The sequence below is a fragment of the Lutra lutra genome, chromosome 8 (genome assembly GCF_902655055.1).
Source record: "Lutra lutra chromosome 8, mLutLut1.2, whole genome shotgun sequence".
Lineage (NCBI taxonomy): Eukaryota > Metazoa > Chordata > Mammalia > Carnivora > Mustelidae > Lutra > Lutra lutra.
This window is the reverse complement of record NC_062285.1, coordinates 5,652,075-5,675,442: the sequence shown is the minus strand read 5'-3', so window position 1 is coordinate 5,675,442 and position 23,368 is coordinate 5,652,075. Positions and strand designations below refer to the sequence as shown.

At 36.9% G+C, this 23,368-nt stretch overlaps 1 protein-coding gene across 7 annotated transcripts in view; it reads left to right on the top strand.

Annotated features, from left to right (window-relative positions):
• Positions 1 to 23,368, top strand: part of PRKCQ (protein kinase C theta) — a 176,246-nt gene that overhangs the window by 87,088 nt on the left and 65,790 nt on the right. For all 7 annotated transcript variants that reach the window (XM_047740717.1, XM_047740719.1, XM_047740718.1 and 4 more), the window contains 2 exons: positions 1,893 to 2,053; positions 5,806 to 5,979. In XM_047740717.1, the coding sequence (XP_047596673.1) occupies positions 1,893 to 2,053; positions 5,806 to 5,979 (335 nt within the window). The remainder of the gene's footprint in view (positions 1 to 1,892; positions 2,054 to 5,805; positions 5,980 to 23,368) is intronic.

The following is a 23,368-nucleotide window of genomic DNA, read 5'->3' as shown; positions in this document are numbered from 1 at the left end:
ATAGTTTTGTTCCCAGAGAAATACCCTGAAGATCCTTGACGCTCCAGCACACATTCTAAGATTAATCCATAGATCTTAATGTATACCCCAGGCATTTTTTAAACTGCTGCTTCTCTGCTGTCTTGAGCCAAGTTATTATGATGGTTCTTTAAGTTCTGTATGATAGGGACTCAGTTTCGTGTCACGCTTCTACTCTCCCCAGAGTTAAGGCTGCTGATTTTTAAAGCTCCTAGTTTCAAGCCCTACGGGTTTTCCAAGCCCAATGTTATTGACATTTGTCTTCTCAGTACAGGCCCCCATGCCAGGGGTGCCTTCTGTGGCATCTGATCCTCTGGCTTCTCTGTGTTTATGGTATCCTTCCATTTGTGGCTAGTCTCACATGGGTTTGGTTCCCAACTGTATCTATACTCCTTCCATCTTTCTAAACGTGGCCTCCTGACTATAATCAACTATGGAGGGTCTGTCCTGCCAGTCTTCAGGTCGTTTCCAGTGTTAGTTGCATAGATGTAGCTGTTACCTTGTTGTGCTCATGGGATGAGGTAAGCTCAAGGTCCTCCTTCTCTGCCCTCTTCCCCATGATACCCCCATGAAATTTTTTGTAAGCCAAAATGGCATAAAGCAAAGAAACAATTACTATTACTTTATATAGAACAATTTTTGAGTATTCCCAGACCCAAAAAAATCACCTTAGGCTTTTCTAATAGCTTAGAACACATATTGCTAACTGAGGCACAGCATACTTGACATCAAGCACAAATGCTCACACAATTCAAAACTCTGGATGCTGGATACTGAGCTGCTGAGTGCAGTTCCTGGGGAAGGGACTGGGTGGTACCACCCTCGATGTTCAGGCGTGCTGCCTCTTGCCAGCTTGCTGCAAAACCAATGCGGGATATGATTTGTACTTTTCTTTTTTCTGTAAAAGAGAAAATCCTCTTCAGATTTTTTTTTCAGCTAGCAAAAGCAGGTAATAATGTAGATCTCTCATGAAAGCAAAGTGGCAAACGTAAACTTTCAAAACCCTGGGGGATGCCTGTATTTATTTCCCTTGGGTTTAGGGAGAAGATGAAAGGTAAATCTGGAGATTGAAAATAAAAGAAATGTCATTATTCCATCCAGAAAAAAGAAAATGTATGTGATATGATAGAGGGGCTGTTGCAAAATGGCCATCGTATCACAATATATAAATGTATCATGCAAACAATACCAAAAACTAATGATGTACTGTGTGGTGACTAACATAACATTTTATTTATATATATATATATATATATATATATATATATATATATATATATATATGTATCAAGTCAACATGTTGTACACCTTAAATGAACATAATATGATGTGTCAAATATATTTCAATAAAAAAGAAGAAATGTTATAAAGGGTTGGGAGGAAGATTCCAAAAAAGTTTTCTGTACTTCCTCTGGCATTGGGTGAGGAATAAATTGGCTGACTTGAATACAAGGAAGGATGATGCAATTCAGATCTCCATCAGTCTGCTTTCCATTTCCTCATCCCTCACTTGCAACATCACATGTTGCCACTGTGCCTGTGAGCCATGCAAGTAGCTGAGAACCCTTTTTTCCTCAAATTTGGTTAAAATCTCTGTTTACCCTGATTTGACATGATTTAAAGTACTCCTTTGTTTTGCATATTTGATCTTTTGCTAATTAGAATATGTTTCCTAACATGAAATTTCTCCCAGTTTATTGAGTAGATAAGAGATAAGAGCCCATGCCCCAAATGTCAGGCTCACAGGGACTGCCTCCCCGCCATTTTTGTGGATAGAGCCTCAGAGTGGGAAGTGGGAGAGGTGTTCTCAAAATAACTAGAATGATCCTCCATTGTTTCTTGTTTACTTTTAACTGCTAGCTTGCTATTTTCAGAGCCTCAGGGAATCTCTTGGGAATCTCCTTTGGATGGGATGGAGAAAATGTGCCATCGTCCAGAACCTGAACCGAACATAGAAAGACCATCTGTACATATGAAACTAAAAATCGAGGATTTTATCTTGCACAAAATGTTGGGGAAAGGAAGTTTTGGCAAGGTATGATACTATAGAATTCTACAGACCAATTTACAGAAATTGAAAAGCAAAGCTCCTAAACTCGTGGGACCAGAAATGGTCATAGGGGTGGAGAGGACATTCCTGTGCATTTTTTTGCCAGGATAGAGAAGGGTCTGAGTAAAAAGGAAACCCAGGAACTCTAGGAAGTAGTGGCCTCTGCTTCCTGGGAATCATTGTTCCCAAGCCATTTTGTTTCAAAGATGTACATCCCACACAATTATGAGTTTGATATATTTGGACAACAAGGAAATGAAAAGCTGTCTCAGCCAGTTTCTATTTCTTACAGGTTTTTTGGTTTTCGTTTCTCTTTGGCTCTTTTCTCGAACTTGGGAGTGTTGTTTTACTTTGAATGCAATTTTTTTTTTTCCTCTATCAAATGTCCTGTCTTGTATTAGTTTGCTAGGACAAATGTAAGAAAGTATCACAGACTGAGGGACTCAAACAACAGTAATTTATTTTCTTATCATTCTGGAGGTTGGAAGTCTAAGACCTCTCATGTGTTCATAGAGTTGTTTCTTCTTTCTTTGGCTTGTATATGACCATCTTCCTCCCTGTGTCTTCACATCATTCCTCTGTGTATCTGTGTCCTAATCTCCTCTTCTTATAAGAACACTAATCATGCTGGATGAAAGCCCACCCTAATGAACTTATTTTAACTTGATTACCTCTGTAAAGACCCTGCCTCCAAATACAGTCACATTGTGAGGAACAGGGGTTTAGGACTTCAGCATGTAAATATTTCAGAGGGGACACAATTCAGTTCATAGCAAAGCTGTAGCTTGAGAGTCATGAGAAAAGTTTCATGGGGAAAGTCCCTCCTCTAAATCCTTCCTGCCACACACTCGAGTTATGGGCTGTCTCTGTCAGTCACAAAGGACAAAAGGAAAAGGAGGAAGATGACACAATTTACGATCAACTATCAGTGATGGAAAAAAAACTTCAAGCTAGTGAATGTAAAGAGGGATGACATGGGACATGAGTCTTGAGATTATTCTAGATATTAAGGCAATCTATTATATTAATGACACTCTCAGTTTTATTCTTGGATGAAACTCCTAGGAAAATTTTAGCCAGAGACTACTTCTATGAATTTGTACATCCAAAGCCAGCATTATGCTCCACACCTGCTCACCAGACTTTGGCTGGGAAACTCACCCAGTTTATTTAATAATAAACTAGAACGCAACTGAGCATCACCACAGCTGAATCACATTATCCTCCAACTGGGTTTGGATTTAAACACCACTGCAGTGCTTTTGGCAAAATCTGTTCTGCCCTGCAAACTAGCTGATCTCCATTAATTCTTTTAGTTCATTTCCACAATAATATGAAACACAGCAGGCTCATTTGGTGTTAATCTGTGTAATAGGCAATTTTATAGCTAGTCTTCATTATAATTTAGCATCAATTAATGTACAATTATAACCTGTTACCAAAAATTGAAAGCCCATTATAGAGATGGAAATTGCCTTTTCAGCTTCTTAGTTTATGGCTGGTTTGGGGATGTTTTATTGAAAGAAACAATTACCAAAAGAGCACTTTTAATTGTTAATGAAATGTTTATGTTTCTTTGTTCCCACGTGGGTTTCTATATTTGAACAAGGTTAATAAGAAAGACATTAGGTTAAACGTACAAGCCTTCATAAAATATCCCAAGGGACAACTGAGACACTCAGGTATCCTCTGTTCTATGTCCAAAGCAATATGCCCCTTGCCATCAGGACCCTGAATCCCTACAGACTGAGAAGACTGAAACGTGGGACCCAAAGAAAGGAGGGCAAAACACCAAAGCAAAATGGGACAGTCGTATTTCCCTTTCTTACAACCCTGAGAATACTCTAAAACTTGTTTTCCTTCTTTCTTTTGGCTCTAGATAGGAAGTATGGTTTCTCAGCAAAATGGTAGCCTCTGTATATTCTTATTCTCAATTTACTTTGAGGTCCAGAAAAAAAAAAATTGTTTTTGTTTTTTGTTTTTTGTTTTTTGTTTTCTGGGAATATGCACATTATCCATTTGCCTGCAATATTATCTAAGTTCTATGCCCTCTATCAAGCCAGCTACCCCAAAGCTATGTATCTGCACCATATTATTTTAAATATAGATACATACATTTTCAGTACTGGTTTGGTGTCATTGACTTTGACATTCCCTAAAAGTCAAGAAACAAATGACAAGTATTCTTAATAACTGTCATTTCAAGAGCATTTTATAGTTTCCAGATCACTTTCCCATGTGGTAGTCATTTGATTTTCACAATGGTCCTGCAAGTTGGAGAATGTCATGACAATTATCTCTTCTACACATTTAGGAAACCGAAGCCCAGAGAGGTTAATTGGTTTGCCCACACTCCCACAGCTAGTAAATGTCTATGATAAGAGACCCAAGCTGGAGTTTTCTGTTTCCAAATGCCATGTCCTCACAACTGTCAGTCATCTGTTGCTGCATCAGTTGCAAAAGCAAAAGTTGTAGAAACTCTCCATTATATGCCATCTGGTGTCCTTTCATATAAGATTCATGAAATCAAGTAAAAAAGGTAAATTTGGAATTATGTTTTTTCCACTGAGTAGCTCCATGAATTTGACCAAGTGAAGTTACTCTCTAAACCCAGTGTTTTGTTTTGTTTTGTTTTTTTATTACTATCTGTCTTGTGGAGAGTCCTGAGCTAAGAATTAGATAAGAAGCAGAGTACGTGACACACAGTAGGACCTACAAATGGCATTAGTGCCTATGCCATCAGATGAAATGGTGTGCACTTTTTAAGCATTTCAGGAAAATTCTATTCCCCTGTATTCTTTTTTTCACCTTGAAAAACTGGGTAAAACTTAGAGCTAAGTTTTATGCTCATTTGCACTATGTTTCAAGTGTAATCAAATTCTCTCTGCTACTTGCTCTTGCTTCCTTCAGTATGCACTTAGTTTCTGGGAATTTATATTATGAATTTTCTCAGGTCCCTGGGCAGACAGATCATACTTTTTTTTTTTTTAAGATTTTATTTATTTATTTGACAGAGATCACAGGTAGGCAGAGAGGCCGGCAGAGAGAGAGGAGGAAGCAGACTCCCTGCTGAGTAGAGAGCCCGATGCGGGGCTCGATCCCAGGACCCTGAGATCATGACCTGAGCCTAAAGCAGAGGCTTAACGCACTGAGCCGCCCAGGTGCCCCAGATCATACTTTTTTTTTTTTTTTTAATTTCTTTTCAGCGTAACAGTATTCATTGTTTTTGCACCACACCCAGTGCTCCATGCAATCTGTGCCCTCTCTAATACCCACCACCTGGTTCCCCCAACCTCCCACCCCCCCGCCCCTTCAAAACCCTCAGATTGTTTTTACAGAGTCCATAGTCTCTCATGGTTCACCTCCCCTTCCAATTTCCCTCAACTCCCTTCTCCTCTCCATCTCACCTTGTCCTCCATGTTATTTGTTATGCTCCACAAATAAGTGAAACCATATGATAATTTTTTAAACAGAACTTTTCCGGGACTGACAATAACTCATCCAATTGTACATTAGTTTTGTGGAACCCTTTGAAAGGTACAAAGCAAGTGTAAAACTACTAGGTAATATTCTAAAATCAGTGAAATGCTCTATTTTGTATCTGTAAAGGGGATAGAGGAGAATTAGAGAAGAAATTCTCTTCTCAGCCAACACAGATCTCTCTCAGGACTTTGTCCTTTTTTAATGAGTATGAGATCAAATTCTAAAATAAAGTTACTTCTTACCTTTCCTTCTAGGTCTTCCTAGCAGAGTTCAAGAAAACCAATCAGTTTTTTGCAATAAAAGCCTTAAAGAAAGACGTGGTTTTGATGGATGATGATGTTGAGTGCACAATGGTAGAGAAGAGAGTTCTCTCCTTGGCCTGGGAGCATCCGTTCTTAACGCACATGTTCTGTACATTCCAGACCAAGGTAAGTCTTGGACAACCCTTCGTCCACCTCTCACCCAGCAAACGTGGAGATTAAGCAGGGTGCCCCTATGGCTACCTTATTAGGAGACACGGGGAATTGTCTCCATATATTTCTTTACCTTTCAGTTCACCTTCTATCCATCCAAATGAGTTTCTTCTCCAAGCCGCTGATATATTATTTCTAATTTTTAACATAGTTGGTTGGGAAAGGGCTTTACTTCTGGGTTTGTCTATTTGATTGTGTTTTAGAATTTTATTTTATTTATATAACAAGAATTCTAATCAGCCTGTGACTTGCTTGCTGAAGCAGAGCTTTGTGAGGGCCAAAGATGTGATACTTGTTTGTTCATCTACTGTATATGTTTTTGAAGAGACAAAAGTTGGACAGTAGATCAAAATGCGTGTGCACTATTATATTCCCTCATGTGGCCAGCAGAGACACAGGTTTACAGTGGGCCTGAGCGGTGAGGTAAAAGGGTGAATTCTGTCAAAAGTTTCTCTTATTCTGGGATGATTCTCTTCCTGATCTCCTTATTCCTTAAAAAAAAAAAAATGTTCTAATTGCCTGTTTTTCACGATGTCCTTAGTCAGATCTTGCATGTCAAACAGAATAACCAACTAAATACCACAGGTGAATGTAAAAAGCAGCAATTGAAATGAATGATGATTTGCTGTGGGAAATTTTGGAAGTTGCCTTTCTGAGGGAATGACCGCTACCTTTGCACACTAGTGAAAGATATTAGATAACATAAATGAACTGTTCACTTTTCTGGGGTATTGTTGTTTATAGGAAAAGCTATTCATTGGCTTTCTACCTCCAAAGAACCCAGCTGTTGGAATGCCAGGTTACTCAGGAGATTCTGAAGAATAGTTATTTGCCTGTTACTTATTATTATTTTTGTTGAAGTGTAATTGACATACAATATTCTATTAGTTCCAAGTGTACATCATAGTGATGCAGTATTTTTATACAATACAAAATGGTCCTCCTGAAACGTGTAGTTACCATCCACCACCATGAAAAGTCACTACAATATTAATTATATTTTCCGTGCTAAATATTATATCCTGTGACTGACTTATCTTATAACTGAAACTTTATATCTCTTAATACCCATCACCTATTTCAATCACCCCTCGAATGCCTCCTCACTCAGGGGACTCACAGTTTATTTCCTGTATCCGTATGTCAGTTTCTGGTTTGTTTTTTTAGATTCTACATATAAGTGAGATCACACAGTGTCTTTCTGCATCTGACTTATTTCATTTAGCATAATACCCTCTAGTTTCATCCATGTTGTCACAGATGGTTTCATACAAATTTCAGAATTCTTTGTCCTAGTTCTGTGAAAAATACCATTGGTATTTTGATTGGGATTGTATTGATTCTGTAGATACCTTTAGGTAGCACAGACATTTTAATAATATTAATTCTTCCAATCCATGAACATGATGTATCTTCAATTTCTGTTGTCTTCAGTTTCTTTCCCCAGTGTCTTACAGTCTCCAGAGTACAGGTATTTTACCTTCTTGATAAAATTTATTTGTAGGTACTTTATTCTTTTTGATGCATTGTAAGTGGGATTGCTTTCTTAATTTCTCTCTCTGATAGTTCATTTTTAGTGTATGGTAACCAATGCAACCACTTTCTGTATGTTAATTTTGTATCTTGTAAGGATGCCTTTTACTTTTTTTTTTTTTTTTCTTTCCTTATTGCTCTGGCCAAGGGTTCCAATAGTATGATGACTAAAAGAAGTGAAAATGGGCATCCTTGTCTTCTTCCTGATTTTAGAGGAAAAGCTTAGAGCTTTTTACTATGGAGTATGATAGTAGCTGTGGGTTGGTCAGATATGGTCTCTATTATGTTGAGGTACATTACTTTTATACCCAGTCTGTTGATCATTTTTATCCTAAATGGATGTTGAGTTTTGTCAAATACTTTTTCTGTATCTATTAAGATATCATGATTCTTATCCTTTGTTCTGTTAATGTGGTGTATCACATTGTTTTATGGATGCTGAACTATTGTTACCTCCCTGTAATAAATCCCAGTTGAGAGTGGTGAATGATCTTTTTAACGTTTTATTGAATTCAGTTTGCTAAAATCTTGTTGAAGATTTTAATCTATATTCATCAGGGATATTGGTCTGTAATTTTCCTTTTTGTGTGTGGTGACTTTGGTTTGATTTCAGGGTAATGCTGACCTTGTAAAATGAAGTATTCCTTCCTTTTCATTTCTTCTTTGAATGATTTGAGAAGAATAGGTACTAGCTCTTCTTTAATGTTTGGTAGAATTCACCAGTGAAGCCATCTGATCCTATACTAGTTATTTTGGAAGAGTTTTTAAATTACTGCTTCATCATTAAAATTGGTCTATTTAGATTTTCTGTATCTTCATGAATCGGCCTCAGAATGCTGTATGTTTCTAGGAATTTATCCAACTCCTCTAGGTTTTTCAATTTGTTGGTGTATAATTCCTCATAGTGCATTCCTATGATCCTTTGGATTTTTGTGATCAGTTCGTAACTTCTCTCATTTCTGACTTTATTTTGGCCCCTCTCTTTTTTTCCTAATGAATCTGGCCAGAGGTTTATCAATTTTATCTTTTCAAAGACCATATTTTGATTTATTTAATCTTTTTTTTTAAAGGATTGATGGATTAATTGGTTGGTTGATTGAGAGACAGCATGAGAGAGGAGAGTAGGAGAGGGAGAGGGAAAAGCAGGCCCCCTGGGAGCCTGATACAAGGCTTGGTCCCAGGATCCTGGAATCATGACCTGAGCCGAAGGCAGATGCTTAACCAACTGAGCCACCTAGGTGCCCCAGTATCTTTAATCTTTCCTATAGTTGTTTTTTTTTTTTTTTAAGCCTGTCTTCCACTTATTTCCATTATGATCTTTGTCATTTACTTCCTTCTACTAACTTTCAATTTTGCTTTTTTCTAGTTCCTTTATTTGTGAAGTTAAATTGTTTATATCAGAATTTTTCTTGTTTCTTAAGGTCGACCTGTATTGCTATAAACTTTTAGAACTTCTTCGGGGAAAGTCACATAAATTTTGGAAAGTTAAGTCTCCATTTTCATTTGTTTCTAGGTACTTTTAAATTTCCTCTTTTATTTCTTTGTTGCTCCATTGGTTGTTTAGTAGCATGTTGTTTAGTCTCCATGTTTTGTGTGTCTCCCACTTTTCTTCTGTAATGCTTTCTAGTTCCATACTGCTGTGGTGGAAAAAATACTTGATATAATTTCATTGCTCTTGAATTTGTTGAGACTTCTTTTGTGGCCTATCATATGATTTATCCTGTAGAATTTTCCAAGTGCACTTGAAGGGAATGTGTATTCTGTTGTTTGGGATTAAATTTTCTGAACTATCAATTAAGTCACTCTGGTCTAATGTGTCATTTAATGTCAGTGTTTTCTTACTGCTTTTCTGTCTGAATGATGTCTCCATTGAGATAGGTGGTGTATTAAAGTCCCCTACTCTTACTGTATTGTTTCAATTGTATTGCTATCCATTTCTCCCTTCTGTTTGTTAATATTTGCTTATTACATGTGGGTGCTTCTATGTTGGATGCATAAATATTTATGAATGTTATATCTTCTTCTTGGACTGATCCCTGGTTATCATTTAATGCTTTCTGTGTGTATGCGTGTGCTTTCTAACAATCTTTGTTTAATGTCTGTTTTGTCTGATAGAAGTATTGCTCCCTCCCTTCACTTTCAGTCTGCATGTCTTCAGATCTGCAGTGAGTTTCTTGTAGGCAGCACATCACTGGGTCTTATTTTTCTATGCATTCAGCTATCCTATGTCTATTGATTTGAGCATTTAGTCCATTTACATTTAAATTAATTATTGATAGGTATGTACTTCTATCTTGTTGACTGGTTTTCTGGTTGCTTTTGCAGTTCTTTTTTCTCTCTTCTTTTGGTATCTTCCCTTGTGGTTTGATGCTTTTCTTTAGCATTATATCTGGGTTCCTTTCTCTTACTTTGTGCATGTCTATTGTAGGTTTTTGGTTTCTCAGTACCATGATATGTGTGTGTGTATACACTATCAGCATATATATATATATATATATATATATATATATATATATTATATTTATATTTATATATTTGTGTGTGTCCATGTACTTAAAGTTGATAGTTGCTTAAATTTATACACATTCTGAAAATACATACTCCCTCTTGTGTTTTCGATGTCATATTTTATATCTTTATTTGTGTATCCCTTAACTACTTATTGTAGTTATAATTGATTTTACTATTTTGCCTGGTCAACTTTCATACTAGCTTTTTAAATGGCTGGTCCACTGCCTTTACTATAAAATTACCTTTGCCAGGGAGATTTATTCTTAAATATATTTTCTTTTTTAAATTTTTAAAAATTTTCAATTGAAGTGTATTTGACATATAGTATTATATTAGATTCAAGTGTACAACATAGTGATTTGGCAACTATACACATTATGAAATGTCTAGAATGATAAGTGTAGTTAGCATCTGTCACTACACAAAAGTATTATAATATTAACTGTATTCCCTACACTGAACTTTTCATCCCTGTGACTTATTTTATAACTGAAAATTTGTACTTCTTAATATCTTTCACTTATTTCGCCCATCTGTACAGCTCCTCACCTTAGGCAAGTACCAATTTGTTCTCTGTGTTTATGAGTCCTTTTCTGTTGCTTTTAGTTTATACATTTGTTTTCTTTTTAGTATTCCACATATAAGTGAAATCATATAGTATTTGTCTTTCTCTGTCTTTTTTCACTTAACCTAACACCTTCTAGGTCCATCTGTGTTGTTGCAAAGGACAAGATCTAATTCTTTATTTGGCTGATATTTAATTTTACACACACACAGCCTGCTTCTTTGGTATTTATCTATTGACAGACACGTAGGTGGCTTCCACATCTTTGCTATTATAAATAATACTGCATTGAATATGGGGGCACTTACATCACTTTGAATTAGTGTTTTCTTTTCTTTAGGTAAATACCCAGAAGTAGAACTCCTAGATCATAATGGCACTTCTAATTTTAATTTTTATATCCTTTATTTTTAATGACTATACCAATTTATGTTCCCACCAACAGTGCATGAGGGTTCCCTTTTCTCTACACCCTTGACAATGCTTGTTCTTTCTTTATTTAAATTTGAGCATTGCTGACACACAAGGTTACATTAGTTTCAGGTATTATTTCACGTCTTTTTAACACTAACAATTCTAACAGGTGTGCGGTGGTATCTCATTGTGGTTTTGATTTGCATTTCCCTGAGAGTTAGCAGTGCTGGGCATATTCTCATGTGTCTGTTGGCCATCTGTATGTCTTCCTTGGAAAAATGTTTGTTCAAGTGCTCTGCCCATTTTTTAACCAGATTGTTCTGTTGCTGTTGTTGTTGTTTTGGTGTTGAGTTCTTTCTGTATTTGGATAATAAGCTCTTAGTGGATAATCATTTGAAATAACTTCTTCCATTCAGTAGGTTGCCTTTTTGTCTTGTTGATGGTTTCTTTCACTGTGCAAAAATTTTAAAATATGATGTGGTCCAAATATTTACTTTTGCTTATGTTTCCTTTGCCTAAGAAAACAGATCCAGAAAAATATAGCTAAGGCTGCTCTCTAAGATTTTACTGCTTATGTTTCTTCTGTAGGACTTCTTTGGCTTTGAGTTTTATAGTAAGATTTTAATCTACTTAAAATTTTTATATGTGTATGGTATAATGAAGTGGTCTAGTTTATTTTTTTCTTCTTTTTTTTTCTGGCACATAATCATCCAGTTTTATTGAAGACAGTGTTTTACCCTTTGTATATTCATGCCATCTTTGTCACAGATAATTGACAATATAAGCATGAGTTTATTTCTAGTCTCTCTATTCTGTTCCACTGATATATGTGTCCAGTTTTGCACTGTACCATAATGTTTTGATTACTTTAGCTTTGTAGTATAGTTTGAAATCTAGGATTGTGTTCCTCCCAGCTTTATTCCTCTTTCTCAAGATTGCATTGGCTATTTGAGGTCTGTTGTGGTGCCATATAAATTTAGAATTATTTGTTGTAGTTCTGTGAAAACTATTTATATTTTCATAGGGATTATATAAGGATTACATAGTAGATTGATTTGGGCAGTACAGACATTCAGTCAATATTAATTCTTCCAATCCATGAACATGGAATATCTGTCCCTTCATTTATGTCATCTTCAGTTTTTTTCATCAGTGTCTTATAGGTTTTCAGAATACAGATTTTTCTCCTCTTTGGTTAAATTTATTCCTAAATATTTTAAGCTTTTTGATGCAATTATAAATGAGATTGGTTTCTTAATTTTTTATGTTAATTTATTGTTAGTGTATGAAAATACAACTGATTTCTGTATAGTAATTTTGTATTTGGTAACTCCACTGAATTCATTTATCCTATAGTTTTTTAGTGGAGTAATCACAGTTTAATATATATAGTATCATATATCTTCAAATACAGTTTTATTTCTTCCTTACAAATTTGGATGGCTTTTATTTTTTTTTAATCTGTTTGCTATTGCTAGGATTTCCACTGTGTTGAATAAAAATGGGAAAAATGGATATCCTTGTCTTGTGCCTGGTCTTGCTTTAATCCTGATCACCACTGAATGGTGAGGTTAGCTGTATATCTGTCACAAATGGTTTTTATTATGTTGAGGTATGTTCCCTTTAAGTCCATTTTGTTGTGTTTTTATCATAAACGGATGTTAAATTTTGTCACATTCTTTTTCTGCATCTGTTGAGATGATCATATGACTTTTATCCTTGATTTCATTATCGTGATGTACCACATTGATTAATTTGTTAGTATCAAACTGTCTTGAACCTTTGGACTTGATCTTGCTGAATAACCCTTTTATATATTGTTAAATTTGGTCTGTTAATATTTTATTGAAGATTTATGCATCTGTGTTCATCAGAGATATTGGTCTATATTTGTCTACAATTTCCTTTTGCAGTTTCTTTGTCTGGTTTTTGTGTAAGAGTAATACTGTCCTTGAAGAATAAATTTGGAAGCATTCCTCCCTCTTCTGTTTTTGGAATATTTTTAGAAAGATAGGTATTAATTCTTTAAATATTTGGCAGAACTCACCAGTGAAGCCATCTGTCTGGTCCTGGACTTTTGTTTTTTGCAAGTTTTTTTTTTTTTTAATTACTGATTCAGTTTCATTACTAGTAATTTGTCTGTTCAGATGTTGTATATCTCATGATTCAGCTTTATAGAATTGTGTATTTCTAGGAATTTTATCCATTTCTTTTAGGTCATCCAATTTGTTGGCATATAATTTTGTGTAGTAACTCATAATACTATCAATTTCTGTGGTGTTAGTTATACTTCTCTTTCATTTCTGATTTTATTTGAGTTCTTTCTCTTTTTTTCTTGGCGATTGGCTAAAGGTTTATCAATTTTGTTTATTTTTTTCAAGAACCATCACTTAGTTTCATTAATCTTTTCTATCGTGTTTTTAGTCTCTATTTCATTATTTCATTTATTGCCTATCTGATCTTTATTATTCCCACCCTTCTACTAACTTTTGGCTTTGTTGGTTTCTTTTTCTTACTCCTTTATGTGTAAAATTATTTATTTGATTGTTTTTGCTGTTTCTTGAGGTATGTCTGTATCACTATAAACGTCCCTCTTACAGCAGCTTTCGCTGTGTTCCAGAGATTTTGAACCATTGTGTATCCATTTTCATTTGTCTCCATGTATTTTTAAATTCCCTCTCTGATTTATTCATCTACGCATGGGTTGTTTAGTACCATGATGTCTAGTTTCCATGTGTTCATGTTTTTTACTTTTTTTTTTGCTTTTAATTGATTTTTAGTTTCATACTGTTGTTGTGGTCAGAAGAGATGTTTGATATAGTTTCAGTATTCAAAATTTATTGAGACTTGTTTAATGGCCTTACATGTCATTTATCCTGGACAATGTTCCATGTGCACTTGAAAAGACTGTGCATTCTGCCCTTTTGGATGGACTATTCTATTTATATCTATTAGGTCAGTCTCATCAAGTGTGTTGTTCAAACCCATGGTTTTCTTATTGATATTGTCGGATGATTTATCCACTTATGTAAGTGGGTATTAAAGTCCCTTATTATTGATTTTCTTTCAATTTGTCCCTTTATGTCTGTTAATATTTATGTATTTAAGTACTCCTGTGTTGGGTGTATAAATACTTAAAATTGTTATATCCTCTTGCGAATTGAAAGCTTTTATCATTATATAATGTCCTTCTTTGTCTCTATTTAGTATTTGATTTAAAGTCTATTTTATCTGATCTAAATAACGCTACTCCAGCTTTCTCTTCATTTACATTTGCATAGAATATTTTTTTTCCATAACTTCACTTTCAGTCTGTATATGTCTTTCTTTAGGTGGAAATAATGTTCTTGTAGGCAGCTAACAGATGAGTCTTGGGGTTTTTTGTTTTGTTTTGTTTTAATTCATTCAGTCACCATGTCTTTTGATTGCTGCATTTAGTCCATTTAAAGTGTTTGTTGATATGTATACTTATCACCATTTTCCTTATTGTTTTCTCTCTCTTTTTTTGTGTGTGGTTCTCTTTCTTCTCTTACTCTAAGCTTTTTATTTGTTGACTTTTCTTTAGTATTATACTGGGATTCCTTTCTGTTTACTTTTTGTGCATCTATTATAGGTTTATCATTTGGGTATATCGTGAGGCTTCTATATAACATTCTGCGTTATAACATAGTATAGCAGTCTATATCAATTTGATCGCTTAACTTCAAACATATATTTTTTAAAGATTTTATTTATTTATTTGAGAGAGAGACAGTAAGAGAGAGCATGAGAGGGGAGAAAGTCAGAGGGAGAAGCAGACTCTCCAAGGAGCAGGGAGCCCGATGTGGGACTCGATCCCAGGACCCTGGGATCGTGACCTGAGCTGAAGGCAGTCGCTTAACCAACTGAGCCACCCAGGTGCCCCAACTTCAAACATATTTAAAAGCACTACATTTTTGCTTCCCCCACCATATTTTATGTATATGATGTCACGTTTTACATTTTTCATTTTGTGAATTTCTTATTTAATTTCATAGATATAATTAATTTTACTTTTTAACATTCATACTACATTTGCTTTTACCACTGAAATTTTCCTTTCATAAATTTCTTGCTTCTAGTTTTGGCCTTTAACTTTCTGCTTAATCCACAGCCTTAAACATTTCCTGTAAGGCTGGTTTAGTGGTGGTGAACTCCGTTAAATTTTGTTTGTCTGAAAAACTCTCTCTTCTTCAATTCTGAATTTGCAAAGTAGAGTATTCCTTTTTTTTAATAATAAAAAAATCATTTGTTAAATGAGGAAAGAATTTATTAAATAAAAAGGAAATAGATAAACCAGATAAAATATTTAAGTAGAGTATTCTTGATTGTAGGTTTTTTACCTTGAGAACTTTCAGTACATCATGCCACTTTCTTCTGGTCTGCAAAGTTTCTATTGAAATCAGCTGACAGCCTTATGGGGTTTCTCTTGTATGTTACTGTTTGTTTTTCTCTAGCTTCTTTTAAGATCCTTTATCTTTAATCTTTGAAATTTTTAATTATCAGGTGTCTTGGTGTGATGCTTCTTAGGTTAATCTTTTGGGGGCTTTCTGTGTTTCCTGGACATCTGTTTCCTTTCCCAGATTATGGCACTTTTTAGCTATCATTTCTTCAAATACATTTTCTGCCTCTTTCTCTCATCTCCCTCTGGAACCCTTATAATATGATTGTTAGTACACTTTATATTTTCCCATATGTCCCCACCTAAACTCATTTTTTAAAGTTTTGTTGTTGTTGTTGTTGTTGTTGTTGTTGTTGTTTTTGCTCTTCAGCTGGGGTGTTTTCCACTACCCTGTATTCCAGATTGTTGATTTGTTCCTCTATATTATCTAATTAGTGTTGATTCCATCCAATATATTTTTCATTCCAGTTATTCTTAAACTCTGATTGGTTCTTTTTTTATATTTTCTAATTCTGCTGAAGTTCTGAGTTCATCCCCTCTTCTCTAGTCCAGTGAGCATCTTTGTGATGTTTTTTGACCTCTATCTGAAACATTTATCTCTGTTTCATTCAGTTCTTATTCTGAGCTTTTGCTTTGTTCTTTCACTTGCAACATATTCTTCTGTCTTCTCGTTTGTCTGACTCTGTAGGTTGTTTCTATGTATTAGGTAAGTCAAGCATGTCTTCTGATCTTAAAAGTGGTGGTCTCATGATATAGGTATCCTGTGAAGCCTGGTAGCAAAATTCTTCGTTGTTTTCTAGAATCAGGGAGAACAGGGTGTCCCCTCTGTTCAGTCCCTCTGGAGGGACTGAATGCACCCTCCTTTTGTGACTGGTCCAAAACTGCTGCTGGCACCCTGGTTGATGGGGTTGATGCTCATCCCAGGTATCAGCAATGACAGGCTATGACTAATGCAGGAACACTGGTAGGTAGAGCTGACTCCTGGCATGGCAAGCTGAGAAGCCCAGCTAGAGCTACTGCAGTGTGCTTACGGATGTGTCTAGCCCTATCATACCTGGTCTACTACAACTGCTAAGGGTGTACTGGTGGGCAGGGCTCCCCCTGTGCTAGAGCAGTCACCAGTCTCTGCAGGGGCTGTCTGCTAGTGTGGTAGATATAGTCACTTTGGGGGCTATGTCAGTGCTGATCAAGCCTGCCCACCAAGTGTGGTTGGGTGGAGGAGCTTCTTTGGAGGGTTGTCTGCTAGGGTGAACAGAACTAGAAAGGTAGATGATAAGTGTCAGAACTGGCTCCTACAAGTGTCTGGTTAGCTAGGCTGAGGAAGGCCAAGAAAAATGGTGCCTGCCAGGACTTCTCCTTTTGGAGAAAGCTCCCACAGATCCCTCACCCTCCAGCACATGTCCTAAAATTAGTCAATAAATTTCCTTCACCTATAAGGAGGTTTTTAAATTCTGCCTCTGTACTATATCTCAAACCAAGTGCTGTAGCACACTGGTCCTTTGAGGGTGGGCTCTCAGTTTCCTATAGCCCTCCATCTCTCCCAGAGTTAAGCCCCACTGATTTTCAAAGCTCCTGGAGTTAAGCCCTGCAAATTTTCAAAGCCAGACATTATGCAGGTTTGTCTTCTAGGTACAGGTACCCAGGGCTGGTGTGTGCCCAATGTGGGGCTTAATCCCTTCATTCCTCAGAGAGAACCTCAGCACTTGTGATATTCCTCCCACTTGTGGTTTGCCACACTGAGAGTTTAGTTCCTGACCTCATCTCTGCCTCTTCTACCCTTCTCAGTGTGGCTTCCTCTTTGTCTTTCACTGTGGAAGATCTGTACTGTTAGACTTCAGGTCTTTCTGAGTGAATTGCATCACTTGAGTTGTTGGGCTTTGCATGTTCATGTTGGGTGGAGGGCGGAGGTGAGCTCAGCATTTCTAGTTATCACTTCTTCTCTTCCACTAAAGACAATCCTTTAACATTTCTTGGAAGGCCAGTATAGTGATAATTCCTTTAGTTTTTCTTGTCTGAGAACTTATCTCTCTTTCAGTCCAAATGATAATCTTGTTGTGTAGAGTATTCTTAGTTGAACGTTGTTTCCTTTTTAGCCCTTTAAATATATCCTGACACTCACTTCTAGCCTGCAAAGTTTCTGCTGAAAAAATCAGCATCACCTTGTATACTGAATGTGTCTGGCAGCTTCTGCAGGCCGGCTAAAGCTGGAGCAGGTGCAATCTTGGTGGTCCCAGGGCATGCTATATTTGGGTCATTTGAGGGAGGGCTGGATCTAGAGCTGGTATGGCCAGGACTGTCCCAAGGCATGTTTCCCTTGGGCTGCCTTGGCAGGACAGCTGGAGCTGAAGTAGTGGGCTGGGTGTACTGGAATGAGCTTTACCATAGCCATCTTGATTAAACATGTGGATTGGGGGCAGGCTGGGAAGTGGTTTTGAGAGATACCACACCCAGGCTACCTTGCGCAACAGCAGTGTTGTAGCAGGTGCAAGCTGGGGGATCCCAGTGTGAACTGCAGTCACCCTGGAGTGATGGCAAGGGCTTCAGGAAGCAAAGGCTGAGGGCCCTGGGGCATACTTTGCTGGGGCTACCTTGGTGAGATGGCTTGATCTGGGGCAGGTGTGGGCAGGGGTACCTGGGGGCACATGATCTTGGGACCATCTTGGGGGACTGTTGGAGCTGGTGTGGGCAAGGGGCCTAGGGCTCATTGGGGTAGCCCTAATAGGCTGGCTGGAGCATGTGGACCCTTCTCCTGTCTATGCTATCAAGGTAGAGAGTGAACATGAACAATGGCACTTGCTGGCATCTCCAGCCCTAGATAAAGTTCCAACAGTTTCCCTCCCCTTGGCAGACACTCTAGGGTGTGTAAATGGATTTCTTTCACTTACAGTCTAGTTGCCTTTAAATCAGATATTTTTGCTGTGCCACAGACAAGTGAGTGTGCACCAGCCTCTTGGTGATATCCCTATATACTGTAGGTCACTGTATCAGGAGTAGAGTTCCCATCATTACCGCATCTCTATCCCTCCTGCCCTTCTCTGTGTGGTCTCTCTTTTGTTTGTTTAGCAAACCTGTTCAGTTAGCCCTCAGTTCTTTTTCTGGAGGGATTGCTTTATATGTAGATATAGATTCATTATGTCAAGGGAAGGTGAGTTCAGGACTTCCTGTGACACCATCTTGAACGGACCCTATCCATTTATTATCTATCAGGGCCACTAGTTTAAATCTTGAAAGGCTTTTAAAGCTTGGTATGAGGGGACTGTGGCATGTGAAGTGTACAAATATGGCAAGGCCATTTAGGAAGCCATGGAGAATGAAAATAGCTGTGGGTTTGGCTCCTCAAGCAGTTTAGTCCCAACTCAACCATTTATCATCTGGACTCTGAGGCTCCCTTCCTCCCCTGCATGGGGTAGAGTAAGAATGACTGTGTAAAAGGGTTGTGGAGGTATAAACCAGGTACCACATGTGAAATCACAGTGCTTGGGATCTAAATGTGCAAAACAATACTGGTTGAATCTAAACCTGAATCTGAGGGAGGCTCAAAAAAAATTTTTTTTAATTTTTCTCTGTGATATATCAAGATAACTTTGTACATCATTCAGGTTATGACATAAGTTATTGGTATCAGTCTAGTAGAAATCAGGATTATGAGAAGTTGTCTTAGCAGGAGGGAATGGCTTTTTATTCTTTATTTTTACTAATATTTTTCCATTTTAAAATATTTGTATTTTCCATGTCTCACATGAAAGTCCAGAGGGCTTAAAATTGCATGGCCCCTCCTGGTATCAAATGCAGTCTGAATGCCACCCACCTTCACACTACTGGATTTTACGCCCATATATTCTGTCCATATTTTCCACTGCTTACATTCCCAAAAAATGTAAAAATAGGAAAACCCACAATCAAGTTTTATCTATAAGAAGAATTGTCATAAGTCTTTTTACTGTACTAACAAGCCAATTAAAAATTATTAGAATCAAACTAATTATTCGTGGAACCTTGAAAAACATTCATTTCACAGCCTACTTTCAAAGATTACTGTGTAATTCAAATTTTTTATGGTGGACCTACTATTTGTAAGTTCTCTAGCTTTCCCCAAAATAGGTAAGACTCTAAAACTGTATGAGGATTAAATCACAAAGCTATTTCCCTTTCCTACCTAATTCTAGTTAGAAAATAGAAAACAAAGTCCTACCTAATTTGGAAAAATATTCCACTTTCTTTATCTTAATATATCATTAACAATTCTATGCACTATTAATTTTCTTGATAAAATAATTGTTTTAAAATTGTATACATTAGAAACCATCTCCAAGTATTAAGAGTGTCTAAATGTGAAATAATGTGTCAGAATTTGCCATGGGTTGGGGAAGCATGTGAGTGGTACAGTCAGTTAAGCATCTGATTCTTGTTTTCAGCTTAGTTCTTGATCTCAGGGTCATGAGATCTAGCCCTGTGTTGGGCTCCAAGCTCAGCAGAGAGTCAGCTTAAGACTCTCTCCCCGTCTGCCCTCCTCCCACTCTAAAATAAATAAACCTTCAAAAAGAAAAAAGAAAGAAAAAAGAAATTTCCACTGGCTGCTGGTAACAGGGACCTGGCTTCAATGAGCTGTAAGTGTTTCTGTCTTCATCTAAAAGGAGTGAGGCATGTGCAGTTCAGAGCATCTGTGATAGTTCCATCATGTCATCAGAGATCCAGGCACTATCTACTTCCTGTTCTATCATCCACAGCACTTTGCTTCTATCCGCAAGGGTACTCCTTAGTCCCATATGGTTGCTGGAGCCCAGCCTTCACAACCACAGTCCAGTTAAGAGTCTGGAAGAAGAGGGAGAGGATAGAACAACCCCATGCTCGCTCCTTCTTTATTAATTCACTTTTCCATAAGACCATAAAAAAACTATTTACATTTTTCTGACTCTTCTATAGCTGCAAGAAAAGCTATAAACTTGGTCTTTCAGTTAGGCATACTGCTACCAAGAATATTTTTTCCCATAAGGTAGGCAACAAACCCTCTTTGCCCCAACAAATATTTTTTAATAGAAAATATTTTAAAATTAGAAAATGTTTTTTTTAAATAGAAAAATAGTAAAATCTTAAAAAAAAAAAAAAAGGCGCCTGGGTGGCTCAGTGGGTTAAGCCACTGCCTTCGGCTCAGGTCATGATCTCAGGGTCCTGGGATCAAGTCCCGCATCGGGCTCTCTGCTCAGCAGGGAGCCTGCTTCCCTCTCTCTCTCTCTGCCTGCCTGTCTACTTGTGATCTCTCTCTGTCAAATCAATAAATAAAATCTTTCAAAAAAAATAGAAAAATAGGATAAAAACTACCTTTACTGAAGGTCGGTCTATTCTAGGTAGCTTCCTAAGGACTTTAAATATATTATCTCATTGAATTCCACTAACTCAGGTGAAGTGGATATTGTTATAAACCTCATTTTACTTATCATAAAACTGAGGCTAAAAAAGATGAAGTTTGCCTAAGACCATTCAGCTGGGAACTGGGAACAATGTGCAATCTTACTTTTGTCTCTGTGTCCAGATATCGGCCTCCTGTGTATTCATACACTGTAAATGTCTTGGCAACATGTCATCTCTGTAATAACTAAACATATACTTACAGGGAAGAAAAAACACTGAGAAAAATAATATTCCTGTCTAAATTAGCACCAAAAAAAAGATCAGTAATTCAATTATCCAAAATTTCTCTGATCTATCTCTAATAACACTATGGAAGAATAAGGGGGGTTAGTTACAAAATTAGTTTGGTAAGGAAAGAAGCATCTAACAATGTGAGAATGGTTTTATTTTCCTTTTTTTTTTAAAGTTGAAATACAGTTGACACACAATGTTACGTTAGTTTCCAACGTACAACATACCGATTCAACAAGTCTATGCGTTCTGCTGGGTTTTATATGTCACCCCATATAACATTAACAAAACCACAGACTATATTTCCCAATGCTGACCTTTCATCCTTGTGACTTTTTCTTTCTATAACTGAAAGCCTGTATGTCCCACTCCTCTTCACCCATTTTGCCCATCCTTCCCCTCTCTTCTGGTAACCAACAGTTCATTCTCTGGATTTATGAGTCTGGTTCTGCTTTTGTTTGTCTTCTTAGATTCCACACAAAGTGAAATCATATGGTATTTTTCTGACTTATTTCACTTAGCATTACATTTTTTGGATCCATCCATGTTGTCATGAATGTCAAGATCTCATTCTTTTTTACATCTGAATAATATTCCATTCTGTGTATGTACATGCCACTTCTTTTTTCAAGTTTCTTTTTTTTTATTAATTTCTTTTCAGCGTAACAGAATTCATTGTTTATGCACCACACCCAGTGCTCCATGCCATACGTGCCCTCCATAATACCCACCACCTGGCTCCCCCAACCTCCCACTCCCCGCCCCTTCAAGTTTCTATTTTAATTCCAGTTAGTTAATATCACAATATTGTATCAGTTACAGATGTACAATATAGTGATTCAACAATTCCATACATCACTCAGGGCTCATCATGACAAGTGCATTCCTTAATCTCCCTCATCCATTTAACCAACCCCCGCCACCGCCTCTCCTCTGATAACCATCAGTTTGTTCTCTATAGTTAAAAGAGTCTGTTTCTTGGTTTGTCTCTGTCTCTCTTGTTTTTTCCCTTTGCTCGTTTGTTTTGTTTCTTAAATTCCATATATGAGTGAAATCCTATGATGTTTGTCTTTCTCTGACTGACTGACTTCACTTAGCATCATACCCCCTAGCTCTATCCATGTCATCGCAAATAGCAAGATCTCTTTCTTAATCTATTCATCAGTCAGTGGACACTGGGTCTACTTCCACGTCTTGACTTTCATGGATAATGCTGTGATAAACGTAGGGGTGCATGCGTCTCTTTGGATGAGTGTTTTTGTAGTCTTTGGGTAAATACCCAGCAGTGGGATTGCTGGATCATAAGGTTGCTCAATTTAAAACTTTTTGAGGAACCTCCATACTTGTTTTCCACAGTGACCACTCCAATTTACATTTCCACCAACAGTGCGTGAGGGTTCTTTTTACTCCACATCATTGCCAGAACCTGATATTCTCCATCATTTTGACAATAGCCATTCTGATAAGCATAAGGTGATATCTCACTATGGTTTTGATTTTCATTTTCCTGATGATTAGTGATGTTGAGCATTTATCCGTGGGTAAGTTGGCCACCTTTATGTCTTTTTGGAAAAATGTCTATTCAGCTTCTCTGCCCATTTTTTAATCAGATATCAGGTTTGGGTGTTGAGTTGTATAAGTTCTATATATCTTAGATGTTGACCACTTATATATCATACCATTTGCCCTATAAACCCACATTGTTGAGAGTTTTTATCAAGAATAGAAGTTGAACTTTGTCAAAATTTTTTTTTTTATGTATCCATTGAGATGATCATATGATTTCTCTCCTCTTTAGAGGACATCATGTGCAAAAGGGTTGCCTTTTCATTTTGTTGGTGGTTTCCTTCACGGTGAAAAAGCTTTCTTATTTTAGAGTATGCCCAGTTGTTTAATTTTGCATTTGTTTCCCCCTGCCTGTGGAGACCTATCCATAAACATGTTTCTAAGACCAATGTCAAAGAAAATATCACCTATGTTTTAGAGATTGTGATTACAGAACTCACACTGAAGTCTGTAGTCCATTGTGAGTTTACTTTTGAGTGTGGTGTAAGAAAGTGGTCTAGTTTCATTCTTTTGCCTGTAGCTGTCCGGTTTTCCAAGAACCATGTATTGAAGAAACTAACTTTTCCCCACAGTACATTCTTGTCTCCTTTGTCAGTTTGCTGGGGGTTTTTTGTTTTGTTTTGTTTTGTTTTGTTTTTATTACTGATTCAATTTCCTTGCTGGTAATTCAAGTTCCCTATTTCTTCCTAATGCAA